Raw genomic sequence first — 12,467 nt, forward strand, 5'->3', positions numbered from 1 at the left:
GTCGTCGCTCCGAAAGCGGATCGACCTCGGAGGTTGACGCGTCGGCACCGGTGATCGATCCACCATTCAAGCCCCGAGTCAGGCGAGAAACTTTCTACCCTCCTCAACGCTTCCCGATACCATCGTGGGAGCAACGCAGGTGGCAGCCTCCCTACTCCCGGTTCGAGACCTGTCGTTGGTACCCGGACGACTACCCCGATTGGGAGCAGGCATCCCAATTTTCATCGGTCTCGAGGGTTTCCCATCGGTCGCGAAAGGCTTCTGCGTCGGCATCGGTTCCCCCGGATCGACAGCTGGTTCCGGTAGATGCGGATCGAAGAACACCAATCCTTCCACCGCGAGAGTCGACCCCGATGCTCTCGGAGCACTCTACACACAGAGACTCCTCGTCGTCGGAATCGGAGAGTGAAGTCCAGGGACTGGAGCCTTCACCGGGTTCCCAGACGGCCGAGGATCTTCCGATCTCACCGTCGGAGGATCTGAAGTCCTATGGGGACCTTGTGAAGCGGATTGCTGCCACCCTCAAGCTGCCTGTAACGCAACCAGAGCCTGTAGTGGACGACAACGTGTTCGATATAATGCAACGGAACACATCCACTGCGGTGGCTCTGCCAGTGACCAAGGTGATCCTTCAAGTGGTCAAGGAGCCTTGGGCACGACCCTCCTCGACGCCAGTCTCATCCAAACGACTGGACCATATGTATAGGGTCCAGGAGCCCGGGGCTGAATTTTTGTTCACCCATCCGCGCCCGAACTCGGTGGTAGTTTCCTCCTCTTCAAAGGCAAGGAAGGTCCACTCCTCCCCACCGGACAAAGAAGGGCGGAAGATCGATGGAATGGGCCGCAAGGTCTACTCCGCGGGGGCACTCGGCATAAAGGTGTCTAACTATGCCGCCTGCATGGCTAGATATCAGTATGCCATGTGGGAACAACTTTCCCCCTTCCTTTCCTCGTTAACCGAGGACAAGAGAGCTGCTGCAACCAGGCTACAGAAAGAAGGTCTCGCTGTGGCCAGACAACAACTGGCCGCAGCAAAACATATGGTGGAAGCTTCAGCCAAACAGATCACGTCTGCAGTCTGTATCCGACGGCACTCCTGGCTCAGGTCTACCACGCTCCACCAGGACACTAAGACCTTCATTGAGGATCTGCCATTCGAGGGTGACGGGCTCTTCAGTACAACGACTGACTCGGCCCTCCAGGAGTTCGACAAGAGCGTTAAGACATCTAAGAACTTGGGTGTCCAATCTGCTGCTAAGGCTTCCAAATCCAAGCAATGGTCCAAACCCTGGACCAAAAAGCCTTACCAGAAGTTCTCCCCAGAGCAGTGGCGTCCTCGCCCTGCCCAATCCGAACGATCACCCTACTCAGGCAACGGCAGGAACCGTTACGGGTCACAACCGCCCAGCAAGTCGAAGGGGGCTCGCTCCCAGAAGCAGGGGGTTTGACTTCTTCCAAGCACGCGTCATCGCCCCCATTGGGAATTCATCCATCCGCCTACGCCCTTTCCTACTGGCCTGGGAGTTGATCTCCACAGACAAGTGGGCTCTGTCCATCATAGAAGAGGGCTACAAAATAGAGTTTGTTCAGACCCCGAACCAGTCCGTGGTAGTCACCACTCCCCCTTCCCCACCTCTGCTGGCGGAGGTGAACAACCTCCTACAGAAACAAGCCATAGAGGTAGTTCCACCGGAGGCCAGGACGGGAGGCTTCTACTCCCGGTATTTTCTGGTCCCCAAAAGGGACGGAGGCCTAAGGCCTATCATGGACCTTCGGAGTCTGAACAAATTTATTCTGTACCAGAAGTTCAGAATGGCTACGCTGCAAACAATCCTGCCCCTCATCAATCAGGGAGACTGGATGGCGACTCTGGACCTCAAGGATGCTTATTTTCATGTCAGCATCCATCCAGCGTTCAGGCGTTTTCTACGGTTTGCAGTGGGTGCTCGTCACTTCCAATTCAGGGCCCTGCCGTTTGGACTGTCTACTGCTCCTCGGGTGTTCACGAAGCTGATGAGTGTGGTGGCTGCCCATCTTCGTCTGCAGGGAGTCGTTGTCTTTCCATACATCGACGATTGGCTTCTTGTGGCGAAGTCGAGGGAGAGTCTAGCAACCCACATCGCTATCACTCTGCGTCTTCTTGGCACCCTGGGCCTGCAAGTCAACCTGGAAAAGTCCCATCTCACTCCTTCAAAGACAGTTCAATTCATAGGGGCTCTGTTGGACACTCAACAACATCGAGCATTCCTCCCTTCGCAGAGAGCGAAGGACATTATCACTCTGGTACAGCTACTTCAAAGGCGGCAGTGGGGCACGGCTCAGCAGCTTCAGCGGATGCTGGGGCTGATGGCCGCGACGACAAGCGTGCTACGTTTCGCAAGACTGCACATGAGAGGCCTACAGATATGGTTCTTGCGCCATTTTCGACCTCTCAGGGACTCACCTCGGAAGAGGTTCACCATTCCACCCGGGACTCTCCGCTCCCTGCAATGGTGGGGAACAGAGAGCAATATCCGTCAAGGGGCCCCTTTTCATCTGCCGACCCCTACAGTAACCATCGCTACCGATGCCTCCATGTGGGGGTGGGGAGCCCACCTGGAAGAGCTATGTGTGGGGGGCAAGTGGCCACCGAAACTGAGCCGGTGCCACATAAACTATCTGGAACTGCTAGCAGTTCACTTTGCCCTTCGATCGTTCCGCCCGCTGCTGGTGGGACAGACTGTGGCATTGCTTACGGACAACACCACTGCCCTGTGTTATATAAACCGACAGGGGGGGACAGTGTCTCGCAGGCTATGCTCGCTGGCGATGGACCTCTGGGAGGAGTGCCTCCAGTGGGACATTTTTGTAAAAGCTACACATCTGCCGGGGGTCCTCAACATACAGGCGGACTCGCTCAGCAGGGGTGGAGCCTCCCCTCACGAATGGGAACTGCATTGGAGGTTCCTAGAGCCGGTGTTCCAACTTTGGGGCTACCCACAGTTGGACGCTTTCGCCACAGCGCAGAACAAGAAGTGCCCATTGTTCTGTGCCAGGGGAGGTGCGGATCCGGCTTCCTTGGGAGACGGACTTCTACTTCAGTGGGAGGGCTGGTTCCTGTACATGTTCCCGCCCTTACCTCTGCTAACGAGGGTGGTCCACAAATTAGTGCAGGAGAAGCCACGTTGCATCCTGGTGACCCCGTGGTGGCCCCGTCAGAGCTGGTTTTCGATCCTGCTCCAGCAGTCGAAGGGGACCTTTTACCAGTTCCCGGCAGAACCGGACCTGTTGTCGGCCCAGGGAGGGCACGTGTTCCATCACAACGTGCCGCACCTGAAGCTGACAGCGTGGTTCATCGACCACTAGACTTTTCCACCAGGGTTCAGCAAGTGCTCCAGAGTAGCAGGAAACCTTCCACCCGTGCCTCTTACGAGAGGAAGTGGAAAAGGTTTAGTGACTTTGTGGCTGACTCTCCAATGTCACCTGACACTGTGGGGCTGCCCACAGTTTTTGAGTTTCTTTTGTCCTTGGTGGATGAGGGGCTGGTATTCTCATCCATTAAGGTCTATTTAGCAGCTATTTCTGCTTTTCATGGTTCAGTTGAGGGTTACTCCGTCTTTGCTCACCCGCAGTCCAAGAGATTTATGAAGGGGTTGTTCCGCCTTCATCCCCCGTCTAGATCCCCTCCACAGCTGTGGGACTTGACTTTGGTTCTGGACAAGTTGACTCGTCGTCCCTTTGAGCCTATGGCGACATGTTCCCTGCAACTTTTGTCTTGGAAGACTGCATTTTTAGTTGCCATAACTTCGGCACGTCGTGCGGGGGAGCTCACAGCGATGCGTTGTGACTACCCATACCTTGCCTTTAGGGAGGCTGGGGTCTCTCTGGCTCCAGACATTACTTTTCTCCCGAAGGTGGTTTCCCAGTTTCACCTTAACTTAGAAGTTTGGTTGCCCACCTTTTACCCTAGTCCTTCCTCGGATGAGGAACGCAGACTGCACGCGTTAGATGTTAAGCGTGCCCTCCTGTTTTATTTGAATCGTTCACGGGGTTTTCGTAAGGACAATCAACTTTTTGTTTCCTACTCTGCCCCAAAGTTAGGGTCCAAAATTTCCTCTCAGAGACTGTCCAAATGGCTTACTGAGACGATCAAACTTTGTTATTTGTTGGCTAAGAAGCCTTTGCCTGGACCTGTTCGTGGACACTCCACAAGGGCGATGGCCACGTCGGTGGCATTCCTGAAGGGGGTGTCCCTTTCCGATGTCTGCAAGGCGGCTACCTGGTCTTCTCCGCATGCCTTCATGAAGCACTACGCGCTGGACGTGCATGCTCAGCAGAGGACTCGGTTGGGAGCTGCGGTGTTGCAAGCTGTTTCTTCAGGCTGACCGTCTTCCCGCCTCCAGGTATGCTTTGCTTGCTAATCTCCCATGAGTGTGAGGCACAGAGACCACGAAGAAGATAGACAGGTTGCTTACCTGTAACTGTAGATCTTCGAGTGGTCATCTGTGCATTCACACTACCCGCCCTCCTTCCCCGCTGCTGACGGTCTCTCTTCAGTAAGGGGCTTTCAGCGGTCAGGGAGGAACTGGCGGGATTGCCGCGCGGGCGCTGGTGGGCATGCGCAGTGGGTCGCCTGCGCATGCTCGTTGGCGCCGAGCGCGGAAAAATCCCGGGCTTTTTCAGATACCGATTCGGGGATCGGCGCAGGCGCACTATCCCATGAGTGTGAATGCACAGATGACCACTCGAAGATCTACAGTTACAGGTAAGCAACCTGTCTTTCAGTGGGACCTAGATGAGCATTGTAATGCAGGTGCTATCGAATTGGCATTAGCTGCACGTATTAGATCTCCCATGCCTAGACCAGAATAAATTTGTCAACTAATACTGGAGGTGCTTGTGTCTTTCAGACTATGATCCTTTTAAAATGGGTTTGCAGCTGGTCTTGCTTTTTACTAAGAAGCTTTGCTGTTCATTGAAAAGGGTAATAGAAAAACATGTTGTGGCTGGTGCATTCTGGAATCTTCAGCAGCCATATAGGTTGTATAGATTGGAATCTTAGCTAGAAAATATACATGGGACACTGATACAGAACATTGATTGATTTCCCCCCCAAGTAATTATTGTTATAAGAAGAATTTCCAAATCACTGGTGTTCCATTTATTTGAGTGGAATGGCCTTGGACTGAGTAATTTTTACTGATGACATCCTGCATGATACTATCTTAATTCATCTAATAATTTATCTAATCTAATTCACCTAATCATTATAATTTATCTAATAACAGTTGATAATCTGTATCAACAGAAGTAATGAACTGTATTTTATGCAGTAAATAGTGTATCTGGGGTCTTGTATCTCTCATACCTTACTTTCATTTCATAACAAAAGGTCTAATTTCCATACACTCTCTTGGGGAGAAAATGAGATTAATGTTGCTGCTTTTACATAACTGTGTCATTGGTAGCAAGGAATCTTTACAATGTAATCCCCCCTGGAAGGAGCGCATTATCTTTGCAAGAAGATAGGGCAGTGAGGAGTCTCAGTTCGCTGACCAATATGGTATCTTGGATTACCAGTTACTCTTTAATACTTTCTGCATCAAAGGATGTCATAAATCCATGCCTTATATGCACAAAGTCTTTCCTTCAGTGAAATGAAGTTAGAATCTATAACAACTTAGCAAACAAAATTACGGACATTTAAGTAAAATGAATGACTTCCTGGAAGACAAGCGCATGTTTTCTCTTTTTTATGGCTATATTTAAGAGTCTTGCAGTTTATTCCTGTGCAGAGTTTGGCCAGTCCGAGTCCATTGAACTCCAGTGGCATTAGACCAGCCACTGTTTTCTCAGTCTTTCCCCATCTACTGCAATACGGGGACAATAATACTGATATAAGGATTACCAAAAGTATGTAAGTTAAGCAATTTGAACCTTCACAACAAGTATAATACAAAATGTTAAGTGTTAGTATTTCTCTTCATTTTTGTATTTCCCTCTCTAAGCCTGGAGCCTTGAAAATTGTTACAAGCCATTATTAAAAAAATACGATACACCTTAGCATTCACTATAGATTGAAAGTATGGTGCAGCATCTTTATATGGAACAAATCAAGGGAATTTTCTCATTTGTAAGTGCCTAATTTTCCTGTGACAAGCGCTGTTGCCATGCACACTAGAAATGAAACAAAGACCTGATAAGAGAGAAGAAACACCTTTACAAATGAAAATGTTTATTACTAATAGTTACCAAAGACACAAGAATGCTAATCACTTTGATTCAGGGCCAGCTTTTGCTTCCAGTAGTGGAATGTTTGTAGTACAACAACAGACATAAATGGGTGCCTTACAGTGAATCAGAACTATGATGTTGACCTTGAGTGGCAGTGACTTTCCAAGGGTTACTTGAATTATGGGAGGGAAGATGGGAGGGTCTTAAATAACTCATGATCAAATCCTGTCCCCTGAAGCCCTCTAAGAACAGTATATGTGGGCATTGCTATAGCAGGGTGGGTCTCCCTAGTACTCTTAGATTCTCTCCCAGTACACTACCTGAGATTCTTTTAACTGGGCTTGAGAGCTGAGCTATACATAGGCAAAGCTAGTATTCTTACACTGAACTATGTGTGTCCCCCTTCCTACAGTTGGGGGCCTTGCCTATTGTTTAGACTTCTGTGATACTTGTCTTGTTAATGATTACTTTGCCTAACATGTTCAGGGGGAGGCATTCTTATTAAACCTGTGAACACTAAGTGCTGCCTGGGACTGACATTTTAATCATCCCCAACTGGTGTGACTTTCCATCTCATTGTGTTATGTCGTTTTACTTCATTAGGCTGAAAAGCCGGAGTATTGGATGTCAGCTATTAATTATGAAACCTATTTATAATAGTAGCCTGTCTCCATGACTTGCTCTTCGTTCCACAGATCAAATGTGTGTGTCTATTTATTAGGCTAGAGCAGACGTTCCACTGGCTGCCTAATAACAGCAGTTAGCCAATAGGAAGCCAAGCTCGGGAAAGAATATTCCCTCCCCATACCTTCTCTCCTCCCTGACCCAAACTAATTCTTAACCCTGGTTAAACCGTTTGTTGAGACTGACATTGTCCATAATGAAAGCTAACCAGGGTTTCTCTTAAACCAGGATCTAAAATAGCAGTTTGAAGTAAATTATAAATCTCAGGTTAAGGAAGGACCACATTAATATTGGTGGGTTAAGAGGGATATTTGTTCCAGGGAGGGAGCAAGAACTGCAGAGAGAGCTTGCACACTCGCTCAGTGGGCTCCTAGTTTGCTAATCGTGGTTAGTAGGGAGCCAGCATTATATCTGCCCAGGCTCACCAAGGTCACATGCGTATATTGGAATGATCAACCCTTCCAAAAAAAGCAGTAATAAATATCAGCACCACCTACATTAGGATGGCAAATGTGTGGTCCATGCTAATGATTTGTTTCAAAGGTTAGCAAATGAGCAAATATTGGCTTTGTACTCTCTAATATTCCCAAGAAGCCTGAAAAGGGAGCCATGGGGGGAAATGGAACTACACTTTAATGCTTCTGTATTTGTATTTTCTCCTGTTTTAAAGGTTAGATTTAATTCATTGGATCTCCTGATCTTTGCAGCACCATAAAAACATTTCTTTTGTGGTAGTCAGTAAAATGAATTGTGTTCTTTTGAACCTGAATGCCCCAGCTGTTTTTACCTTGATCTCTTACAGCCTAAAAGTACATGATAGCTGGTATACAAGTATGAGGGGTGGGGGGAGTGGTTGCATTGTGTGGGATCTGCTATGCACTTATTTCCTATGTACAATTTTGACATTGAGCAGGACTGTGAATTTGCTTTCATTCTGTGGAAGTGCGGGGGAAAATGTAATGGGGTAGCAGGTGCAGAATGCAGCTTTCCAAGAATCTCAGCATTGCATTTTTTTAAGCAAATGTTTACGAATTATGCTTGTTTAGTATCCTGGAAGCTACAGAAACAATTTAATGGGGTTTTCAGTGATTGTGTATGAGGCTTCAGTTATCTGCATTCCTGAGGACCAAACTGTTCCATACACATTCTATGTGTAATGAAATGGAAGGGCCCCCTTATTTTAAGGACAAGCAGCATGTGTGTGGGGTGTGGGGAGGGTGGGTTACCATAAAAAAGCAGTGAACAGGGAAGGTATTGAAATCAGCCTCTCCCAGTATTGGTTCCCTTGGACAAGACCATCAGGGTTTTGGTACAGTATGTAGGATAGCCCTCCTTTTAAACAGTGTCAAGTTGCATGACCAGGTTGCAAGAACTGATGTTTTTGGAGCAGAATCTGCACTGTTCAAAGCACAGAACTTTAAGCACTAGTACATGCAGAGCTAGGCAAAGGAGTATGAGAAATAAAAGTACTTTTGTTTTGTAGTTTGGATTGGAAATGCACTTCAAGTATACTTTTCTCTTCCTATGTTTCATCACTGAACTTCAATAGTATTTATTTATGTTTCAGAAAAATGAACACTCGCTGAAAAACAAGCACCCTCCTACAAGCAGGCCTCCACTGATGAGGAAGTCAGCCCGGCCCTCCCTTGCTTGATCATGGGCACCAAAAATGAAGAGCTGGTGTCTGCAGAGCAGAACTTGAACCCTCTGTGCTTTGAATGTGGCCAACAACATTGGACAAGAGAGAACCACTTGTACAATTACCAGAATGATGTGGACGATGACTTGGTCTGCCATATTTGCCTTCAACCCTTGCTACAGCCATTAGACACACCTTGTGGTCACACTTTCTGCTATAAGTGCCTACGGAATTTCCTGCAGGAGAAGGACTTCTGTCCTTTGGATCGCAAAAGGCTTCACTTTAAGTTGTGCAAAAAATCCAGCATCCTTGTTCACAAACTGCTTGACAAGCTTTTAGTGTCATGTCCCTTTTCCTCCGTGTGTGAGGAAGTAATGCAACGATGTGATCTGGAGGCACACCTGAAAAACAGGTGAGGGGCATGAAACAGCCTTGTTAGAAAGACCTCTCGCCTTTCAGATCCTCCTTGTCTTCTCCTTGAGTGAGGAAGAGCAGGTGGCTCAAAGATTCTGCTTCCCTCTTCCAGCTTAATCTCATTCTGGGTTAGCTTCTAAATTGCTGTTCTGTCAGAATTTACCTTCATCTAACACGGCACCACTCACAAAGAATATGAGCCCTTGCCTGCTCAGCCTTTCTACGTGCCTCCTTTTTTCTCCACTTGATTTTATCTCTGGGTATTACAGTGGATAAGTGGATGGCAATGGATAAGCAGGGTACTATTCAGACATGGCTGACATGTATTTTCAGACTGATGCCTGAGTGTGTGTTTTTTGAAAGAAGGGTTTATGTCAGTGAACCATGACACCCGCACCTGCCCCCTTTACTGCAGCCCAGAATGTCCTGTGAAATGCTGCATCTGGGGGATACGGGACATCCCCCCACATTCAAGATGTTGGCAGGCTTTCAGCAGTTCCCTGGCAGAGATCTCCTGGAATTGCAACTGATGTCAGAGTTCAGTTCCCCTGGGAGGAAATAGCAGTTTCAGAGGGAGGACTCCATGATACCCAGTAGAGCTTAGGAGAAATAGAAGCCCTAGAACAGGGGTCCCCAACCACTTTCAGCCTGTGTGCACCTTTGAAATTCTGACACGTGGCGGTGGATGCAACTACAAAATGGGTGCTGCAGCAAGGAAAGCCAACCACAAAATGTAAGAGAGGGAGGTGATGCATAACTCTGATTATAACTTTTCAGCATTTCAGGCAGCAGCTCTATTTAACAAGATGCCTTTTAAAATGAACATATTGTTTAAAATATTTTCTTGCATACGCACAACTTACCTTCAGTCATACAGTGAAGTTCCTCATGCTGTGATGTCAGCTGCTGCTAAAGCAACTTTAAAAAAATCTGTACAGCCAACCAGATCTTCAGTGGTCGGTGGAAAGCCCTGCTGGGCAAAAAAGCCTCTTGGCTCTGCCCATTTTTAAAAAAACACTTGGCAGGTGCAAGGAAAGGTGCTAGCCCATGGTACCCACAAGCTTCCTGTTTTGGAGACCCCTGCCCTAGAGTGATATCACATTCCTACTGAACTTCCTCCCCTCCTCCACTTCACTAAGCACTTCCCTCAAAACTCCAGAAATTTCCTAAGCTAGAGTTCACAACCCAAGCACATGTTCCTTTCTCTCTTGGTCTTATGCAGTGAGAATCAGTCAGTGACTTCCACCTTAGGGCAAACCAGGATTTGAGTTGAATCTCCGAGTTCCTGCTAATGATGGTGCTTTTCCTGATGCATATAGATCTGTGGGGTCTAACCTGATATTTGGATTTAATGGCAAAGTTATGACTCATACGAAAGGAGGAGTCATTTATTGACTCGAGTGCATAAGCGGGGAACAGTTTTGTTCATGTAGTCCCAAATCCTTATGCCTCATTGTCTCAATAAAAAACAGCATAAGAAAAAGGAAGGCTAGTTTGGGGGTGGGGGCGCTGAGTGAGTGTGAACCTCTTTTTTCTTGTTGGTTGTTTTATTTCTTCCATCTTCCTCAGCTGTTGCTTTTGAAGCTGAGGAGGTCTGACACGTTGCATTTAGTAACAAAATATTCAGTACAGAAATGGTGTTCTGCGTGCAGTATAGAGAGAGTGATGCATGAAGAGGTCGCATTGAAACATACAGAACTTACACAGATTGTTAAATCCACAGAAGTCACCATTACATAAATTTGCTTTTCCCCCTTCTTGATTGTGACCTTTTTCTTTCAATGGAAGCAATCCCCCCCCCCCTTTTTGTTTGTAGCATGTTTGGGTCATTGGTTGATCAGGTCTGAGTCTTTGCTGAGATCCCTTTTCATGGAGAAGGAAGGGCTGTAGCTCACTGGCAGAGCACCTGCTTGGCATGTAGAAGGCCCCATGTTCAGTTCCCTGCATCTCCCATTAAAAAAGAAGTATCAGGTATCAAGTAGTAGATGACTTGAAAGACATCTACCAGAGACCCTGGAGATCTGCTGCCAGTCTGAGAAGACAACAAGGATCTTGATAGACTAATGGTTTGACATCATATAAGGCAGCTTCATATGCATATGAAGCAGCCTGAAGCAGTACAGTAGGCTATTAATATTCTAAGATGGTATAATCCATCTATGTTTTTATACATACTCCTGTTATCCCCCCCCCCAAAAAAAAAATTAGTGTGTTCTCAAAATGGCATAAGAAGACAGGAGCAAAGGCTGGTTCTACATCTGGCAATAGGTCAAAGTCCCTGTCCAATAGGTGCTCATGGTGACCATGGGGGCAAGTCTTGTATCCAGTAGGGATAGCCCTACTGGCTGGGGCAAGAGTAACTATTTCTCAGCTACTGTCATTCATAGAGCTATTGCTGAGAAGCCATGTGTGATTGCAGGAATGTCAGGATCATCATTTGGGTAAATTTTGTGCTATCTGCATCCATTTGTGCAAGACAGGGTTGAATGTCTTAATGAAGATCCGCTTGCTCTGTTGTTATCATTACAATACCATTTTCAGTGTGCTTTGGGGAAGGGAAGGGGGCATGATATCTGCCAGTCTCATCAGATCTTGGAAGCTAAGCAGGGTCGGTACTTGGATGGGAAGACTCTGTGGAAGAAGGCAGTGGCAAACCACCTCTGCTTCTCACTTGCCTTGAAGGCCCCTTGCTGGGGTCACCATAAGTCAATTGCAACTTGACTTATGTTGACAGCACTTAGGTACTTGAAGTGCTTTGGACACCTTATCTCAGTGAAACCATGAGAGGTATTGTTTTATAGGTGTGTGAATGAATGCTGAAAAAACACTGTGGTTGCTCAGGTTCATCCAAGTGTATCCAAGTCTGAGTTCAAGGTTGAAATCCACCTCCCAAGTCCAAAGCCAGCCAGTCCTCTATTATTCCAGACCACACTGCCCTGAAATAAACTTGCATTGAAATGATCTGACTCAGTATAGTTAGTTTCCATTGACAAAATAATCTGCTTCATTTAAGCATAAAAGCTGGATGAAATGTCAATGTAACCCCACAGGCAACTTTGGAGCGGGTGGCAAATCTGTGGGCGAGCTAACAAGAAGATTAGAAGAATGAGGCACAAAATGTCATTATTTCCTGGTCACTAACCCCACCTCAATATTACCCTGTTGCTTCATTAGCATCCCCTTGGTTTATCAGATTTTCAGGTTCAGTAGATTCCCCTGAGAGCCATAGAGCCTTGGAAGTCAGGTCCAGCTCCTCTGTAGATATCTACCAGAAGTCTCAGGTGGACTTTAATTCTCTGGTGTTGAGAAACATTGTTAATATTTAAATAGTTGGAGCATTAATAGAAATGTACTCTACCAAAAGTCATTTATTGAACACAGGTCCAGCATTACTCATTTGAACCTTGCTACCTTTTGTTTGGCCCTCCTTAAGTGTTCTGTGATGGGGGACACACACACAAAATTGCAAAAGAGCAGATAGCAGGTTACGGGATGACAGGATGTCCTCTAAGGGATT

The 12,467-nt window shown here is 47.0% G+C and overlaps 1 protein-coding gene across 4 annotated transcripts in view; it reads left to right on the plus strand.

Moving 5' to 3' along the window:
- Positions 1-12,467, plus strand: part of LNX2 (ligand of numb-protein X 2) — a 98,548-nt gene that overhangs the window by 66,602 nt on the left and 19,479 nt on the right. For all 4 annotated transcript variants that reach the window (XM_060234755.1, XM_060234754.1, XM_060234756.1 and 1 more), the window contains one exon: positions 8,465-8,948. In XM_060234755.1, the coding sequence (XP_060090738.1) occupies positions 8,554-8,948 (395 nt within the window). In that variant the 5' untranslated portion in view covers positions 8,465-8,553. The remainder of the gene's footprint in view (positions 1-8,464; positions 8,949-12,467) is intronic.

Source organism: Heteronotia binoei, chromosome 3 (assembly GCF_032191835.1).
Source record: "Heteronotia binoei isolate CCM8104 ecotype False Entrance Well chromosome 3, APGP_CSIRO_Hbin_v1, whole genome shotgun sequence".
Lineage (NCBI taxonomy): Eukaryota > Metazoa > Chordata > Lepidosauria > Squamata > Gekkonidae > Heteronotia > Heteronotia binoei.